At 42.3% G+C, this 19,614-nt stretch overlaps 2 protein-coding genes across 5 annotated transcripts in view; both read left to right on the top strand.

Annotated features, from left to right (window-relative positions):
* Positions 1 to 19,614, top strand: part of GTSE1 (G2 and S-phase expressed 1) — a 97,218-nt gene that overhangs the window by 15,296 nt on the left and 62,308 nt on the right. The window lies entirely within an intron of this gene.
* Positions 880 to 18,445, top strand: TRMU (tRNA mitochondrial 2-thiouridylase). 4 transcript variants are annotated; one of them, XM_083701598.1, is made up of 11 exons: positions 901 to 1,351; positions 2,583 to 2,748; positions 5,371 to 5,477; positions 6,044 to 6,166; positions 7,200 to 7,372; positions 8,802 to 8,855; positions 8,989 to 9,055; positions 11,249 to 11,349; positions 13,545 to 13,657; positions 15,157 to 15,239; positions 17,144 to 18,445. In XM_083701598.1, the coding sequence occupies exons 1-11, from the start codon at positions 1,264 to 1,266 to the stop codon at positions 17,164 to 17,166; spliced, it is 1,098 nt and encodes a 365-aa protein (XP_083557724.1). In that variant the 5' UTR covers positions 901 to 1,263; the 3' UTR covers positions 17,167 to 18,445. The 4 variants fall into 4 exon arrangements, with proteins under 4 accessions (XP_083557726.1, XP_083557724.1, XP_083557725.1 ...); XM_083701597.1 differs by having other exon boundaries at positions 921 to 1,351; positions 13,513 to 13,657; XM_083701600.1 differs by lacking the exon at positions 15,157 to 15,239 and having other exon boundaries at positions 880 to 1,351.

Here is a 19,614-nt window from a genome sequence, read left to right as displayed (position 1 = left end):
GATAGTCTTTAAATTTCTTCCAATCTTCTTCCGTTTGTTCTTCTCCCGTATCTCGGATTCTGCCAGTCATTTCTGCCAATTCCATGTAGTCTATCAATTGCATCTGCCATTCTTCCAGGGTGGGCAAATCTTGTGTCTTGAAGGAAGTCAAGCTTTGAAATGGTAAAACGAGTGTGCAATTATTGAAATGTATAAAACTGAAAATCATGAATGTTTCTGGTCAACGTGGGACTCAAAGCCATAATACCGAGATGAAGCATCTCATGCTCTAACCAACTCGGGTATGCTACCCATGTATTTAAAGGGTACACCGGCTCCCTCGGCCAATAAAGCGAGATGAGCGCCGCAGCCCCAGAGTCGGTTACGACTGGACCTAATGGTCAGGGGTCCCTTTACCTTTCACATGACCCTTTAAATACACATGCATTTGGAGAGGATTTCTTAACTTGGCAGAAAGAGAGAGACGACCTGAAATCAGGGCCGGATTTAACTTTGAAGAGGCCCTAAGCTACTGAAGGTAATGGGGCCCTTTATATGTCCAGCTGTCCTTCGTCAACAACAAATTGTCGTTTTTTGTGTTGACTATATGCTATATGGTAATTTATGGACCTAATAGATATCTCAAGCCATTTGCACATAGCAAAATATGTATTTTCTCAAAGTAATTGTTGAACTGAAATACAATTAAGAAGTATATTAATAGTGAATTTTTGTGGGGAGGCCCCAAGAAGAGTGGGGCCCTAAGCTATAGCTTGTTTAGCTTATACGTAAATCTGGCACTGCCTGAAATACAGAATAAATTTATCAACACAGGACGTGGCATTTTAAGCCGAAATAAGGGGCCACCTGTAACAGGACAGGTGGCCACCCTAAGGCTATTTAAAGCGGCGTGGTGACGTCACAGTGCAACGTGCGCGCGCTTGCTCCGAGGCGCCAATCCCCACTAGGCCCCGTGAGCCTGACTCGCGCTCATGAGACTCTCAAGGGGTCGCGGGTTCGAATCCCGTGTTGGGCGAAAGGTTCCCAACTCCGCCGCTAGGCCGACCTTCGCGTGCCCTTTCCAACTCGGCCAATTCTGCGACTCGTCGTCAGAAAGACCTCTCTGGTGGTGGTGGGGAAAATAAACACCGGCAACACAACCGCCCCGCCGCGGCCTGCGGTGGTTGGTCTCGCGCGGCCTAGCGGAAAGCGCCGCTTCCCCGCCCTCGGCGAGCTGGGCTCCGCCCCGCGGAAGGGAGCCGAGCCGGGTCCGTGAGGGGAAAGATGTTGGGCGCCGCTCGGCGGCATGTGGCCTGCGCTTTGTCGGGCGGCGTGGACAGCGCCGTGGCGGCCCTGCTGCTGCGGCGGAGAGGTGAGGCAGCAGCCACCTGGGCGGCGGGTTTCGGACGCGGCCTTCCCCTCACGCGAGCTCCGCTTTTTTCCTCACGGGCCGCGGGAACAGAGCCATCCTCCTTCCCCTGACGCCGCCTCACGGCCGCCGACGCCGCCTATCCACTTCTCAGCCGGGTGGGTGGGTGGGTTTGTAGGTGTATTGCTCGCGAGTAAGCCCCGAGGGTTGACTACCGTGTATTGAGAGGCCTTCTTCCCGCAGCCTTCACACGTGTCTCGTCAACACACACGCGAGTCTCTCCCCCCCCCCTCCATTATTCTCCTCAGGGAGCCGGTTTCCTGGGTGGGATTTATCTTGTTTTATTTCTTTATACAGGCTCGCCCTATTCATACGCAAAGGCTACCTTAAGAGAGGATTTTGTAAGCGAAAAAACAATGGGAAGGCTTCCCTTACTTCAGAGGAATATTTGAGGTCATTTGGAGAGTAAAAATGGCTCTCCCGTACTATTTCAGACACATGGTTTTTATATTTAGATATGTGAGCGTTTATGGATATTCTGTATTTGAGACCTTAGAATTTTAACACCACAAAGTTTCTTCCAGGGAAAACAAATGAGAAAACTTCTCAAGTCTGCCTGTGTGCAAGATCGATAAATGCATTAGTTGTATGTCTCCTTCTTGCGTGAAAGGGGCTCTTGTATCTACTGTAAAAGTATAAAGACATTATACTAATACACAGTGCTATTTTTATGGGAAAAGAGGTGCTGGAATTCCCCATGAACGGCTCCCTCGTTCTCTTAGAATGCCAATGGCGCCCACCTAAAAAGTTCCAGCTGAAAAAAATCCTGCTAATACAGTAAACCCTTTTGACTACAATTCCCACCATCCTTAACTATTGGTTAGGGTTAGTAGGAGTTGTAGCCCAAGATACCTGGAGCGCAGCAGTTTGGGAACTACCTGTGACCTTCATTCGTCCAGTTTCACCTTCCTTGGCGATTCCAAGCTCTGAAATGCTTCACTTATGAAGCTCTACTATGAAGCCAAAATAACATCTATTCCTAATCTGAGTATACCTTGGTTTTGTTGTTTTTTGTTTTGAAGCAGTCTTCTATTACAGCGTGAGGCTTCACAAAAAAAAGAAAAAAGGCTTGCTGAGAAAGACATCTCTTTTCGACAGCTTGCTTAATTTGCAAGGTTAGTCTTGAGTGATTCTTCATGCAAAATATTTTCTTCTTCTTTCTTGTCCTCTCTAGGGTACCAAGTGACTGGAGTGTTTATGAAGAACTGGGACATTGTAGATGAACAAGGAATCTGTTCTGCTGACAAAGACTGTGAAGATGCTTACAGAGTTTGTCAGATACTAGATATTCCATTTCACCAGGTTTTCTATGTAAAAGAATATTGGAATGAAGTCTTTAGGTAAGAGAGTTTTCATTAAAGATTTGCCAAGATAAAGCTTTGCATGGCTGTATGCAGTAATGAAGTAAGGGAGGCTGGTATCCCCAAAGTCAGCTTAGGTCTGTGCTGTAATGCAAACCTTTCCGCATATGCACAGACGCTCTGAATGACTGACTACATTTTCCTCCACCTGCAGTGGATATTGGTGGGGTTGCAACTTTAATCTTGCTGTTTTCATCAAAATAGGACTTGTAGAGCTCCTGTTTAGGAAAACATGCCGTTATTCATCTGCAGAGTGATCATTAAAAACATCAATTACTCTTTGCAAATCTATAGACAGGGGGAAAGGTTCTATGTAAGAGGCCCCTCGTGTGATATTCAGGCACAGTGGTGTAGTGGGCACACATTTTTGGGATGGGGTGCAACCAGGTCCCCCACAAAGGCCCCTTCTCCACAGGGCTGCATGCAGCGCAGCTCGGACCCGGAGAGCAGAGAGAAGGAGCAGGTAGCGTTGCAGCCCTTCTCCTCCACTTGCACCAGGCTGGGCCACGTGCAGTGGTTCCCCTCAGAATTTCCAAATTTTATGTTTGACTTGGGGCAAAATCATTCTCCCCCCACCCATCTCCCCCAAATCTTCGCATTTCTACACCTTTGACATTTTTATTGTTATAGCCCATTTTAATCTAATAGGACTGTCTTCTTCTCCTGCAAATGCTCCTGAGGTATTTTCCATTTCTTTTAGGGCATCTTGGAGGTATAACGAATAGAGAATGCATGATGGATGTCATGGCCTTGCATCCTTGTAAAATTTCCTTAGGGGAGACTGTGAATGAATTTTTCATGTACTAAAGGCTCTGATGGATCACTGTGTCTGGGATGAGAAAGTGTGTGTGTGTGTGTGTGTGTGTGTGTAAAACACAAGGTTTCATTTCCTTGTAGCTGATAGGTTGTTTGCTTGATATATCTGGAGATATCTGCTGTAGGGCAGTATAGAGTGCTGCAAATGGTCATTTTTCTTTTATAGAAATTTGTTTTATGATTTTGTGGGTTCATTTTTTTTGATGGGAGGAGTGGAGTGTGCCAAATCTGAGCAAGTGCCATATGCTTCTCCAGATAAAGAGCTTGGCTCAACCTCTACTGAGGATTCAACCTCTCAGTTTGTAGTCATAATTTATTTACAGCTAATGGTCGAGTCCATGCAGAACATTTTATTGTTGTTTGCAATGATGGGCTCATAAGGCACTTTGAGCACCTCATGAGCTCAAAACGCAGGACTCAGATGTTTAAAATACATGAAGACACAAGATGAAGATGTCCATTTTCAAACCATAAAGTCCAACCAGGTTCAGCAGAATTACCTTTGGGGGCTGATTCCTGTTCTACAATGCAAAGAAGAAGTGAGAGAAACCTTTGCAAGAGCAAGTGAATATCCTCTTCTGGCACTGCTTGATGGAATAGGGCATAAATCCCTGCTGATCAACATGCATATTCATAACTATAGACTTCATAGCTAATTATATTGAATATGTGAACATCTTTGAATTGTACAGTCATGGTTTACAAATATACAGTTTGTATTTGAAAGTTGTTGAAAGCATGCCTGCAGATTTTAAGATCTTGATCTTAGTAGTAGTTCTTAATCATGGTTGAATATACCATATTTTTCATCCCATAGGATGCTCCGTCCCATAGGACGCACCTAGTTTTTTTGGGGGGAAATAAAGGAATCCCCCCCCTTTATTTCCCCCCAAAAAGCTGGTCGGGGAAACCGAACCAGGTCGAGGAACAGCGGGGTGGCGGCGCTGCGCCTCCCTGCTGTCGCCCGAGCTTGTGGGGCTGGCCGATGTCTGCCCGGCGCGAGGGGCGCTCTGCTTCAGGGCGCCCCCGCCCACCGGGCAGCAGGCTGCTATCCACAGCGTGGGGAGCTCTGCGGGGAACTCCTGCAGGGCTCCCCACGCTGCGGATGTCTGTCCGGCGCGCAGGGCGCTCTGCTTCAGGGCGCCCCGCCCACCGGGCAGCAGGCTGCTATCCGCAACGTGGGGAGCCCTGCGGGGAACTCCCGCAGGGCTGCCTAGGCTGCGGATGTGTTCCTGAAGCGCCGGCCGCTCTGCTTTCAGGGCGCCCCATGCTCCGGGAAGCAGGCTGCTATCCGCAGCCTAGACATCTCTGCGGGACCTCCCGCAGGGCTGCCTAGGCTGCGGATGTCTTCCTGAAGCCTGTAGAGAGAGAGGGGTCGGTGCTCACCGACTTCTCTTGCTCTCCAAGCTTCAGCGAAAGCCTGCATTCGCCCCATAGGACGCACCCAGATTTCCCCTTCATTTTTGGAGGGGGAAAAGTGCGTCCTATAGGGTGAAAAATACGGTAATAAACACTGATCTTCATAATAAGTGCTAAATACAAGAACTGCCATGTTAACCTCAGAGTTTCTGAGCATAAGAAGAAACAACTTCAGTGAAATCCAGACAGAGGAAAGCTTGTTTAGTTCTAGTCCTCTTACTGGGATGAAAATACGAATTAGATAATTGTTTTTACATAATATGTGTAAGATTCCTGGTAAGCCCATGTGGTTAGATTTAGGTTAAACCTTGGCAAACATGGCTCTGAATTTCCAAATGTTCATAATCATTCTAGTTTTCTTTACAGCTACCTCTTAAATGAATATGAATTGGGAAGAACCCCTAATCCTGATATTATATGCAATAAGTACATCAAATTCAATTATTTCCTGGATTATGCTGTGAATAACCTTGGTAAGTTGCTTGCAGGTGTGCATTATCTACAACTTAACCAAAGGACTGTAGCTTAGTAGAGCACATGCTTCGATTGCAGAAATTATCTGGTTCCATCCCTGGCATTTTCAGGTAGGGCTGAAAAAGCCCCGTTTGAAACCATGGAAAGCCATAAAAATATTTAACTTCCTTATTTCCTGATATCCTGTATCCTATATACATGCCACCTGAGGTGGCATAAATATAGTACCCAGGAGGTCCCATCCAGGCAAGCAGTGACCTGCCTAACTGCAGCTAGGCGGTGGCCTCATAAGCATTCATACCAGTGGTCTGACTCTGTATAAGCTAGCTTTTTCTGTTTCATTTCTAAAGGCCAATAAAGAAACTGCAACCAAAATTAGGAGCAAGCCCTTGAGAAGGTGATACAGATTTTAAGACTGGCCTCTTGTTTTTTCAGGATTTAGGTGTACCATAGAAAACTAGCATTGTTATGTAATATGTTGGATCTTTTATTAACATAGCAGCATGTTCTAAGCTTCTCTCTGAAGAATCTCCCATAACATGCACATGTTTTTTAAACATGCCAGGAGCAGATGCAATTGCCACTGGACATTATGCAAGAACTTCTTTGGAAGACAATGAAGTATTTCAGCAAAAATACATACGCAGACCAGAAGGACTTTTCAGGAATAGATTTGAAGTAAGAAATGGTAAGTGGCCTACTGCTGAAATCCAGATCTTATATTTAATATAATTTATTATGCTGAGAATTGGGATGAGTGGGGCATATGTAACCTACATATTTTTGCCCATAACATGTATTTTGCAAAAGATCTCTTAGGATAGGATAGGGAAGGAAAAGCTAAATCAGAGCAGACAATTGATGCAAGGTTACATTATTTGGTGAAGAAATTCTGGAAAAGCTACTATATAGTGCTGCTCATTGTAGACCCCATAATCAGGATACTTGCCTTTGAGTATTGCCTGAACAAAAGTTGGGTTATTTACTGTTTTGGGTTGCCTTGTGTATGTTTTAGGGCTGTTGATTGCCCTAAAACATACACAAACGTACCTTATTGTTTCAGCCACTTTGTAATGGCCCATGGGTGAAATAAATGAATCAGACTTTACTTGATTGCATAGCACACACAGAAACCATTATATTCTGAAGGACAATGTGCAGTACATTATGATGCAAAGTTTTCTATATTTGTTCATCTGCAATTTATGTTCCATAGCATCTGGAATAATTCACAGGAAAAGCTTCTTGCTGGGTTGGGCTAAAATCAAATGAAAGGTTTATTGCAGCTCTAGCTTGAGTTTCTCTTTGGTTGGTTATGGAATAGTTTGTTCTTCCATGGAGCCTCCTTTATTAACCATGAAGCAAACTGCACATATTTCCATAGGCTCACACTGAGGAGCTCCATGTATATAGCATCCGTTCAGTTGAAGTGAGTGGGAGGGCATCATAGTTGGCAGATGAAGTGTGTACATCAGCACTTATTTTGTCCGCAAACAATTGCTGCTTTGTGCAGAGAGTGTTTTCTTAACATTTCGTTAAAATATGCATCACATTTTTTTGTAATGAGAAAGTTTGGATAGTTTTCCTATTAAACTTGAAATCTTTTATAATATTCTCTTTAAGTAATAGAAATACAGCGAAGGAAACATATGAGTGAAATGGGCTGTGTATAGTCAATGTAATTTTATTTTATATCTTTTCCTTCACCTCCCTTTTCACAGCTGTAAAACTTCTTCAGGGAGCTGATCATTTTAAAGATCAGACATTCTTTCTCAGTCAGATCTCACAAGAAGCCTTGCGGAGAACCATTTTTCCTTTAGGAGAGTTAACAAAAGACTTTGTAAAGAAGATAGCTGCTGAACATCACCTTCACCATGTACTGCAGAGAAAAGAGGCATGGTAACTCTTACTGTCTTATCATCAAAGCGCTTAGAGGGGCAATGCTCACTGAATGGGTCTTGTGTGCCACCATCAAAAAATGAGTGCAGCAGTAGAATTCTGTCATCCTCAAATTGTTTTTGTCACCCCATTGTTCTCCTGATAAGAGCTTGTTTTGCACACTATGATTGAAATAGAGATGATTGTAACAGTTCACTGTATGGTTGTTCCCTGGACAAAGAAGCCACATGTGGAGAAGGGGTAAGTTGTCTGGCTTTGCTGGGTCCACCTTCTGTGTTATGGCCCTGTTCCTGGGCATTCATGCATTGGTACTGAAATGTGCGTTGGAAAAGTCTGTGCCATGTGAGTGGGGCCGATACCAGCCATGGTATTGTGGGCATGATCACCAGTCCTGTTCTCCATGCACAGCTGAATTGGGGTCTTCATTACTTCTGGAAAACATTTCATGGTCCAAACTTGTGATGTTTTTTGTTTGAACCATTGGTATTGCTCACTGGAAAAAACCTAGCTTTTGTAATGTATTTAAAGCATGAGTAGTTAATGAAGTGTATATTTACAACTCTTGTAATCCACACACTGAAGTACAGTGTTTAAACAAACCTCCCAAAACATTGATATGATCGTTGCTCTGTGTCTCCATTTTAATATACCAATTTGTGGCAGTAGTTTCGAGGAAGACGAATAGAAAGGGTTTGCCAAAAAGTGCCTTATCTTTTACCACATTTCACATTCCTTGTCCAGTAGAAGTTGAATCTGCATGACATGTCACCAGAAGGTGTTGCATGGTAGAATCAGGCATGAGATGACCATGAATATATTATAGTATTCTTGCCATAGGGTGGTCAAAGAGTGATTCTTTCTGTGATTATGTGTTTCCTGGAAGAGTTGATCAGGACGAATGTGGTTTTCCTCTTGTGAATTAAGACCCTAGTTGGTGGAGTAGGGAAGGTGTTTGGGGATCAACCCATTAATCTGGTAAGGGTTGCCATGGTTTTGTGTGATGGTTTTCTGGATATAATTAGCAACAAAGAGGTGTATTGGAATTGCAGTAATTAACAGGTGAGGTGATAATGTTCAGGGAATTAGCTTCCAGAGCAGGTATAGTGGAGAGACTTCTGCTTAACTGCTCATTTTCATCTGAACTACACGGAATTTCACTTTCCTGCCTTTTTTAAACCAGCTGTTAGTTACTGAGATCTTTTGTAGGAGAGACCAGATATAAATGTTTTAATAAATTAATATTAGATTTTTATTTATGTACTTCAGGGAAGGATGTTGTCTTTGATGGAAATTGAAATTTGCTCTTTGCTCTGCATGTTTCTAGCTATATCTTCTGTGCTGTTAAAACTTTTAAAATATCCATGCTTTTTTATTTGTTGTTTGGTCACGATGGTCAGAGTTTCTGTTCCCTTGTTTTATTTTAGAGCATGGGAATCTGTTTTATCGGTGAAAGGAATTTTGAAAAGTTCCTTCTGGAGGTAAGTAATTACGGATTCACCACGTTAATAAATAACTTGTATCAAAAATGAAGGATGCTGTTGTTTTGCTTTGGTTTAATTTTCAGATTGTGGCCTGGGAGTAGGTTTTTACACACAGTTGTTTTCCTTGCAGTATTTGGAGCCCCGTCCAGGCAACTTTGTTTCCATTGAAGACAACAAGGTCATTGGAACACACAAAGGTCAGCTGGTATTTTGTTACTCTGTTAACGTTAAATGTCCTTGTGTATGGAAAAAATGGACTGCTCTTTTGTAATTTATTTGCATTTCACAGCACGATTATATATGAAAAGCAAGGTTTATACCTCTGTTTTCTGGCTCTCTGACCCCATATCTCATGAAGAGGAAGGATGCAGAGGCATCAGAAAGGACTTTTTTGAGTTGTCTTTCCTGAGTTCGCCCAACTAACAGTAGATTAAATGTTGAGCCCCGGTGCTTGTAGAACGCAATTTGTGTCAAAAGCATCTGGTTGTAAAAGCTTCAGATTTTGTAGTTAGCTATTCTACTGCTGTGTTCTGCTTCTGTTTTATTAACTGATAAATTGTAGGGAAATGAGCCTTTTTTAGGCTGACAAAATTTTGATCCTTTAATCTCTTTAAAGTAAATGGTAAAGCAGTATAAACATAAACATGCTTAAGGAAGGAATCTGTTAATGCTTGAAATTACACCAGACATGTAAAGGGAGAATAATCATTTTCACAAAGAAAGGAATTGTAATAATTGCTGGGCTTGGCCTTCAGCAGCGTGAGACTTTGCGGAGGCTTTTCAACAGGGTAGTTTTGCTGTGCATTTATCATTAAATCCAAAGGAAGCTGTGGGTTTTGATTCCCCAAAGTTAAGCCTAAGGTTTGGGAATGGGGTTGTGGGACTGGAATGTTCATTTATCTGGAGGCGACTGGTCTGAGGTCTTGCGCACCCTTCATTCCTTTAATACAGAGATATAGAGGTGGTTCCAGTCCTTCACGGTGCTTCTCTTCTTCATAGTTAGGTAAAGGTAAAGGGACCCCTGACCATTAAGTCCAGTCGCGAACGACTCTGGGGTTGCGGCGCTCATCTTGCTTTACTGGCTGAGGGAGCTGACGTTTGTCCACAGACAGCTTCCGGGTCATGTGGCCAGCATGACTAAGCCGCTTCTGGTGAACCAGAGCAGTGCACGGAAACGCCATTTACCTTGCAAGATGGAATATATAGGTTCAAAAGATTTGTAAGGAGGAAGAGGCCTACCCATTCGATGGCAAAATTGTTGCATATTTATATTCTCATGTTGGTATCTATCTAAAAATTTCACATTTCAAATTTTTGCATGTAACATGTAAATATGCACTTTTATTGGCTTTTGGTTTATTTATATGATTTAATGCAATCAAACATATGTTCATTGAGAAATGCTGATGTAATAAAATAGAAATGAATGTGAGTTATGAGCCATAATTCTCACTTGCAGAGCCCCACCTCTACCTTCCACTCATTAGGTGGCCTTTTTCATGCCACGATTGTTGACTTTCCAATCTGTAGCTTATAGACATTCACTTATCTTACAGGGCTTCTGTGAGAATTACTGAAATAATAGTGCTTCAAGCAGTAGAAATCTGCCATACAACCCCAGTTTGAATGTGCCCATTGGTTCAAAAGGGTTGGCAACCCCTGTTCTATTGTCTAGTTTGTGATTTAATTGGCCCCTCAGTGCAGTTTTGAAGGCAAATGTTACAAATAACCGTTGCTGTAAATACATCTACAAATGGGTGGCTTAAATTTGTAATCTCTATAGGCTAGTGGCATGATCAAACTCAGTAAGATTTTAAATTGTAAGACAAAATGTTGGTAGAATTCTCGTCTTTGTAAGTTTTAGTAGTTGAACTTTCTTTCATAATAACTGAGAACATTTTTTTGTTTCCTTGGTGAAGTAGAGCAAGACCCTCAATTATAACAGTTTCACAAAATATGCTCATATCTCCTCTAATGCCTGCTTATTTGCCAATTTGTTATCTGCTACTTTTCTTGATAAATACTGTTCCAAAGGCCTAGAAAGGAACTTGTGCCTGATCCGAGCTAATGAAGTGTATAAATATGGAACATTTTTTGGCATTTGAGGCGGGTGTGGCAGATGATTGTCAGCATATTTTGCATTGTTGAATCACACTTTTAGAAAAGGTTTTTGACTTTATAGACTCAGGCTTGCTTTTTTAAAAAATGAAAATGCAACAGTTGATGAGTGTCCCCTAAGTTTTCATGAGTTACTCATTCAGAAACTATGTTTTTAATCCGTAGGATTCTGTTCTCTGTTGAAATGGTAGGTTGCGATTTCTGGAGGAACAAAAGGATTAAGCAGTGTTAACAATGTGAAATATATATTTTATTTTATTTTTTATTTTTAGGTTGTTTCCTGTATACATATGGCCAGAGAGCCAGGCTAGGAGGCCTCAAAGATGCTTGGTTTGTTGTAGATAAAAATATTGCCTCTAGGGATATCTTTGTGGTAAGTTTTCTAATTCTGTGTACCGTTTGTAATTCCTGCCAAAAAGAATGCGGTTATTATTGGCCTAAGATTCTTGGCTTTTCCATTGAAAAGAAAAAGAAAAGCCGTTAAGTTAGCTGGTGTCAAGTTTTATTACATCCTGTTCAAACTGGCTTTTGATTAACAAGATTAACAAGATTCTTTGATTAACAAAGATTGAAAAGGATGTTGGCATCAGGAATCTAATGGCATGCACTGAAAGAAATTGTTGAGATTTACCTTAGAACTAATATAAGTTAGTCTTACCAAATATATTACTTTATCTTTGATTAATAATGTTTGTCCAGTGCAGTGTAGGTAGTGTTTATCATGGTATATTGCCTAAAACCTGTTTAAAATCCCAAATTCCATAGTAAAACCATGGTTTAGTTTGCATAGCTAAGCTTTGCCTACACACACACCTAGACATGTACCTTGGTTTAAGAACAGCTTAGTTTATGAACAACTTAGATTAAGAATCCTGCAAACCCAGAAGTAGGTGTTTTGGTTTGTGAACTTTGCCTTGGAAGCAGAACATGTTCCGCTTCCTGTTGAGTGTGTTCCATTTGTAAATTGAGTCCCCCGCTGCTATGAGAAAGCACGCCTTGGTTTAAGAGCACTTTGGTTTAAGAACCAAACGGGTTAAGTTCGTAAACCAAGGCACCACTGTAAAAGGAGACACCCAGTAAACCTGCTTGTCATTTTGCAAAATGAGGGGCTGGAAAGGCGAGGAAAACTGCAAAACTGTTTTAGCTATTTTAGTCATGCTGGCCAGACGCCAGCTCCCTTGCCCTGAAGCGGGATGACCACCGCACCCCATAGTCGCCTTGGACTGGACCTAAATGTCCAGGAATCCTTTAGTTTTACCTTTTCCTGCTATTTACAGATGTTGCACTATGATAGGAGCCCATAACACCCACCCACTTCAAATAATCATTTCACACCCTGTTTTTTGCCATTCTTTAGCCATTCTTAGACAAGAGGTTGCTAACCTGTGACCCTCTAGATCAGAGTTTTCCAAACTTGGGTCTCCAGCTGTTTTTTGGACTACAACTCCCATCAACGCTAGTTAGCAAGACCAGTCGTCCAGGGTGATGGGAACTGTAGTCCAGCAACATCTGGAGGATTGCAGGCTAGGCATCCTTGCTTGAGATTCAGAAATCATGCTTAAAAGCAAGCAAGCCAGTTTTTATGTTTGTTGCCATCCCTTTTGTAGAAAATGTAAGTACTGAAATCTACAAACAAGATAAACCACTGTCCTTGTGATCCCAAGGTATTTTGTGCCATCTTGTCCTATAGGAAACCCTGAATCTTACAGAAATTTTCATGGTTTCATGGATGTAGTTTCTCTCTTCCTGAAAGAAATATTTGAAGCAGTGACATCATTAAACATCAGACTTTTTTAAAAATTTGAGATCGGTCCAACACAGTCTTCTTCTTTGGCGATCACTCGTAGTTGAGTATGATTGTCTTCCATGAACACAGTTTTAACAGTGAGTCAGTAAGTGACTGTGGAGGCCAAGTCTGGATCCACACGTCCTTCCACAATGAGGACATTGGTTTCCGGGTGGGAGTTGAGCATGGTGAAGGTTTATCAAGCGTGCCTTCCTCTTAGCACGTTTCTCCCTTGCGTCCTGAGTTCGAGTGTCTTCAAAGCCCATGACACCTTTGGTAAAGGCTGTTCTCCAGTTGGAGCACTCGCAGGCCAGTTTTTCCCGGCTGTCGGTGTTGATACTACATTTTTAAAGATTTGCCTTGAGACAGTCTTTATACCCTTTTTATTGACCACCAGCATTACACTTTTCATTTTTAAGTTTGGAACAGAGTAGTCACTTTGGAAGACGATCATCAGGCATCCGACCAACAGGACCAGTCCAACGAAGTTGATGTTGAAGCATCATTGCTTTGACACTATTGATCTTTGCTTCTTCCAGTGCACTGGCATTAGTTCACCCATCTTCCCAAGTGATGTGTAAAATGTGTAGTCAAAAACCACAGTATTGTAAATGTGGCTGTGAAGTTACTAATCCGTAATAAAAGAGTGGTTTTGTAACTGTTTTCCTTACCCAAATGCTGCTTTTATTCATAATGATCAGCCATGTGATCAGCTAGTTTTAAATTAAAATTGTTGTACCCACTTCCAAGGCACCCTCTACAGACCATCCTGCACTTTACAGAGATCTCTTGCGGACAAACAGGGTACACTGGATCGCAGAGGAACCTCCCGCAGAGCTGATTCGGGACAAAATGATGGAGTGTCATTTCCGCTTCCAACACCAGATGGCACTAGGTGACTAGACTTCATTCATTCGTTCATTTTACTTCTGTGGGGAAGGCGTTTGGTATTACAGTGGTACCTCGGGTTAAATACTGTATTTTTCGCTCTATAAGACGCACCAGACCATAAGACATACCTAGTTTTTGGAGGAGGAAAACAAGAAGAAAAATATTCTGAATCTCAGAAGCCAGAACAGCAAGAGGGATCGCTGCGCAGCGAAAGCAGCGATCCCTCTTCCTGTTCTGGCTTCTGAGATAGCTGCGCAGCCTGCATTCGCTCCATAAGACGCGCACACATTTCCCCTTACTTTTTAGGAGGGAAAAAGGGAGTCTTATAGAGCAAAAAATATGGTAATTCATTCCGGAGGTCCGTTCTTAACCTGAAACAGTTCTTAACCTGAAGCACCACTTTAGCTAATGGGGCCTCCTGCTGCTGCCGCGCTGCCGGAGCACGATTTCTGTTCTCATCCTGAAGCAAAGTTCTTAACCCGAGATACTATTTCTGGGTTAGCAGAGTCTGTAACCTGAAGCATATATGGAGAGGTGTGGAGGATTCCCTGGTCCTGAATGGGGTAACTGTGCCCCTAAAGGACCAGGTGCGCAGCCTGGGAGTCATTTTGGACTCACAGCTGTCCATGGAGGCACAGGTCAAATCTGTATCCAGGGCAGCTGTTTACCAGCTCCATCTGGTACGTAGACTGAGACCCTATCTGCCTGCAGACTGTCTCGCCAGAGTGGTACATGCTCTGGTTATCTCCCGCTTGGACTACTGCAATACGCTCTACGTGGGGCTACCTTTGAAGGTGACCCGGAAACTACAACTAATCCAGAATGTGGCAGCTAGACTAGTGACTGGGAGCGGCCGCCAAGACCATATAACACCGGGATTGAAAGACCTACATTGGCTCCCAGTACGTTTCCGAGCACAATTCAAAGTGTTGGTGCTGACCTTTAAAGCCCTAAACGGCCTCGGTCCAGTATATCTGAAGGAGCGTCTCCTCCCCCATCGTTCTGCCCGGACACTGAGGTCCAGCTCTGAGGGCCTTCTGGCAGTTCCCTCACTGCGAGAGGCCAAGTTACAGGGAACCAGGCAGAGGGCCTTCTCGGTAGTGGCGCCCGCCCTGTGGAACGCCCTCCCATCAGATGTCAAAGCGATAAACACCTACCTGACATTCAGAAGACATCTGAAGGCAGCCCTGTTCAGGGAAGTTTTTAATATGTGACATTTTAGTGTATCTTTCATCTTTGTTGGAAGCCACCCAGAGTGGCTGGGGAAACCCAGCCAGATGGGCGGGGTACAAATAATAAATTATTATTATTATTATTATTATTATTATTATTATTATTATTATTATTATATAATCTGAAGCATATGTAACCTGAGGTACCACTGTACTAGGAAAAGAGCCAGTATTACTGCACAATGACATTTATTTGGATTAGGAGATAGCATTCAAATTTGATGAGAATGCGAAAGCTAGTTCTTTAACTTTTATTTTATTTTGTGTTTAGAGCCTTGCACCTTAACTCTAAATCAGGATGGGACTGTATGGGTGACAATGGTCAAGCCAATCAGGGCTCTTACCCCAGGCCAGGTAGGTACTGAAGATGCTTTTGGTTTCTTCCTGTGTGTTAAATTTACAGCCTATCAGTCAACTGGGACTTTCTTCCTGGGTGGGGAAAAATATGCTTAAGATTACAGCCTTAAGCATCTCACCGTTTGAATACAAGAGTCCTGGACAGGTAAAAAGCTTCATCAAAATATGTTTGAATTTCTTTATTTCTTCGGTCTGAATTGATCACAGTTTGAACTTTTAAAGTTGATCTTACATAAATTGTGTCCCACAATAAGTCTCCTTGGATTATTTTCCTGAGACATAATGACTTCTTCTGTCAATAAGTTGCAACGTATTTTCAGTGCAGCAGTCTTATGCAGTTACCTGAGAGCAGGCCTCTTTGCATATATCGGGACATATTCTTTCATTAGCCTGAGTAGGATTGAGCTGTGAGTCTGGATCTCTCACTCGGAGGCAAACATTTTCTTTTCCATCCTAGTGTGCAGACTCCTCCGTAGGCTTGTTAAGTGAGTATTTCAATATACCTATTAGAATATCTCCCGCCTGGAGGGAAATACTGTTTCTAATGGATTTTTCTTTCCTTGTTGCACAACTTTCTGATCCCTTGCATTTTCATTTTACTAATTAGCATTTATTGGGTACCATAAATTCAGTCGTCCCTATTTCTTTTTTTAAAGAAAGTTGTAGAATGTGTATAATGGACTGCTAATTATAGTGAAAGAGGCAACCCTAAGCTCTACTTCTTTCATTTTCCGTGAGTCAGTGCCAGATCCTGTGGACGTCTGCTTGGAAGTGGGACCCACTGAGTTCAGCAAAGCTCACTTCCAAGTAAATGATGAGAAGGGATGAGCTGTAGCTCAGTGAAAAAGCACCTGCATTCTATGGAGAAGGTCTCGTGTTGAACTCTTGGCTTCTGTAAGAGCAAAACTGGGAAAGACCTCTCATTGAGATCTTGGGAAGCAGTTGCCAGCTGTAAAAGACAGTGCTTGGCCATGATGGGCCAGTGGTCTAATGTAAAGTATTACAGTGTTTTGAGAGGGTGCAATACCTTTTTTAAAACGGATGAATAAATGAGAACTGTAGCTGTTGCCCACTTCCTTCTGTTTCATTTTCATCTCACACTATCCTAGAAGAAATGGGTTGCGTTTTGGAAAGCAGCATAATGGCTTCAACAACCGATGTGAAAACGCTCAGAGCGCTTTCTAAACTGCAGCCTCGCATCAAGGTGGTGACTCAAGCAAGCCCTACTTAAATCTTAAGAGAGTGATGCGAATAGCCAAGCGCAGGGTTGTGTCCACAAAATAGTGAGACTTAAGAACACTTAACTTTTCAGAAGAGTCTTGCCATCGAATTCTCATACACAGCTGAGTAGTTTGTTTTATTTGGACCTAGCGATGTCTTGAGTCACCACCCTCCAAAACTGCAGGATGGCTTTCAAATCCTGCAAATTTAACAAAAAAGGATCTACAATACAACATAAAAATGTGTGTATGTGTCCTGGTGTGCAGATTAATTGATGCTATGGGCTGTGTGCTTGTGGTCTATTGATGGGTGTGCTAGATAGTAATGATTAAGTTCAGACGTTAGTCTCCTAGTGAAGAGAATTTTTATAGGCACCTTTTGAGTGGCATATCAAAGGAAAAGCGTTTAACATACTTGCCATGGAATGCAACACTTGCCTTTTTGTTTATTTAGAAGACTGCTTCTTTAAAACTGTATATTGTATATATATCTGTGCATTTTTTTATATATTGAGTTTCACACATACCAATAACTTGGATGCCCTTGCCTATTTTTTCACATTGCCATGTTCAAAACAGGAGAGCTTACATGTGACTTTGGTTCTGTGTTCAGTTATCTACTCCTTGCAGTTACACAAACCCTCTGTGTGCTGTAAACATTGATGTCATTTGTCTTTTCAGTTTGCTGTTTTCTACAAGGGTGATGAATGTCTTGGCAGTGGAAAGATTTTGAGACTGGGTCCCTCGGTGTATACTTTGCAGCAGGGCAGAAACAGAGACAAGACGGCTGAGAATGGGCCTGCTGATGAGGTCAAGGTAGAACCAGCCACGTGACTGCTTTCTTTCATGCAAAGACTTTGTTACTTAAAGATGTTGAATTAAAAGAGAGAGAGATCAAATGGTCTTACAGTTACAAGAAGACATATGAATACACACCTTAACGTATTTCTTGGGATATTTTCACGAGGTGAATTATGATAATACTTTAGAGGTTTTTTAAAAAATGAAATATTTTTGACCTATGGTGGTGAGAAACAGAAGAAGATTTACTGTACCTAAGTCACTGCGGTCCTCTGCAAGGAATTCCCACACAGCAGGGTTGATGTTACCAGCCTTCATGTCATATTTTCAGACATCTTTGTAATCCAGAGTTGGTTTTCCAATGGGCCTGGTGCCTGAAGCCAGCTCCCCAGAGAGAACATCCTTGGGGATCCTTCTTCCATCTTCCATTCTGTGGTTATGACCAAGCCAGCAGTTGGGAAAACTCCATAGCACCTAGAAAACTAGGAAATGTGGAATAATGTCCTGGCTGTTTGCTGAATCTCCTTCTAGATTTCTCTAACCTTGAAAGAGGTGCCTTTCCTTATCAGCTTATGTAGTGTTCCCTGCGATAGAAGGAAATACAGCCATTTAAGCATTTTGCTTGATGGTAGACATGACAATTTGGAACACAGGAAGCCCCTTATACTGAGTCCAATTATTGTTCCATCTAGCCACAGCACTGGTGATTAGCTGTGGCTCTCCAATTGCCCTGTGTAAGAGCAACATAAATAATTCTATTTATATTGGGAACTGTCCTGTGATCCTCAGATGAACATCGGTATACAAAATGAACCGATTAATTAATTAAAAGACAATGAGCAAAACCTCCTGGCAACATCTGGGGAAAAGCCTTCTGTTAGTATGGCACCTCTTTTGTCTAATGAGGCTTGTGCAGGAGAGATTCTCCATGAATTTTCTCCGAAGTCTGAGACTGTAAACTTTATTAAGCTTTTTCCAACATTGTGTTTTTTTTCTGTGGATCAAAATTGCGCCTCTGTGAGGAAAGGTGCTTTAGCTTTTCGGGTTCAAAATTCTGTATTAATGAAGATCAGTTTCCATTTTCCACACTTGTTAAATAACTCATTTGCGAGTTCCTATGCCAACTATAAATAAAATGCTTATGAGTTATTATACATCGAGGAATCTAAGAATATGAACAAATGATTGAATCATGTGTCTGGTTATTTGAAATATTTTGATATGACAAGAGCATATACAAATCCCCACCCCTTATGAGGTAAATGTGTTGTTTTTTTTAGCATTTTCCTTACAGTTTTGCATGTACCTCAGGGCAGCTTTTTCTTAAGTTCTGGGGATCTTGTTAGGGCTTATAAAACAACGTCTGAACCAATACGCTTTAACCATTTTCTCTATGTATGGTACATACACATTTGGGGAGAGGAGGCTGTGAGCAATGTAGGAGTGTCGAGTTAGAACAAGCTGTCCTAATGTAAAGACCACCTAAGATGATTTTGTAGCTGCTTCCTCATAGCAACGAGCTAAGGTAACAAAGTTATTCTGTCAACATTTGCTTTATAAAGCACCTGCTACAAGCATACAGTTATGCCAGCTGTAGATTTAACAGCAAACGCTTTTATTTTTTCCCTTGCTCTCCCTAGCCCAGAAAATGTTTGAAAGCCTACAATAATGGTGACTATATTGATGAATGAAGCCCCACTTTGTGTGTCTGGTGTGTAGTTGGGAATAGGCCTTGGGCAGGCAAGCTCATTATCTTGTTCTTCAGGAGTGTGGGCAATTGAAATGGAAGGTGGGATTTTACTTGACCCTGTGTGAGTAACCTTGGCAGAAAGTAGGAATGTTAAGGATCATCTAGACCAACCCCCTTCAATGCAGGAATCTCAACTAAAGCATCCATGACAGATGGCCATCCAACTTCTGCTTAAAAACTTCCAAGGCAGGAGAATCCACAGTTTCCCGAGGGAGACTACTCCACTATCAAACAGCTCTTAGGGTCAGAAAGTGCTTTCTGATGTTTAGTCGGGATCTCCTTTTTTGTAAGTTAAAGCCCTTGGTTTGAGTCCTCCCCTCCAGAGCAGGAGAAAGCAAGCTTGTTCTCTCTTCCATGTGACAACCCTTGAGATATTGAAGATTGCTATCATATCTCCTCTTTTCCAGGCTAAACATACCCAGCTCCCTCAACCATTCTTCATAAGGCTTGGTTTCCAGACCCTAGATCTTCTTGGTTGTTTTCTGCTGCACATATTCCAGCTTGTCAACATCCTTCTTAAATTGTGGCACCCAGAACTGGACACAGCACTCCAGGTGGGTCTGACCAAGGCAGAATAGAGTGTTACTATACCTTCCCTAGG

The sequence above is a fragment of the Podarcis gaigeae genome (assembly GCF_964106915.1).
Source record: "Podarcis gaigeae genome assembly, chromosome: 10".
NCBI lineage: Eukaryota > Metazoa > Chordata > Lepidosauria > Squamata > Lacertidae > Podarcis > Podarcis gaigeae.
The sequence above is the reverse complement of the archived record's forward strand: the minus strand, read 5'-3'. Positions and strand labels throughout refer to the sequence as shown.

Bases quoted from the DNA above. Each gene is read 5' to 3' on its own strand.
- TRMU (XM_083701597.1), top strand. From the start codon at position 1,264: ATGTTGGGCGCCGCTCGGCGGCATGTGGCCTGCGCTTTGTCGGGCGGC. The intron at 7,373-8,801 runs GCATGGTAACTC...GTTTTATTTTAG, and splicing joins ATGTACTGCAGAGAAAAGAG to AGCATGGGAATCTGTTTTAT. The intron at 13,658-15,156 runs GTGACTAGACTT...TTTTGTGTTTAG, and splicing joins CCAACACCAGATGGCACTAG to AGCCTTGCACCTTAACTCTA.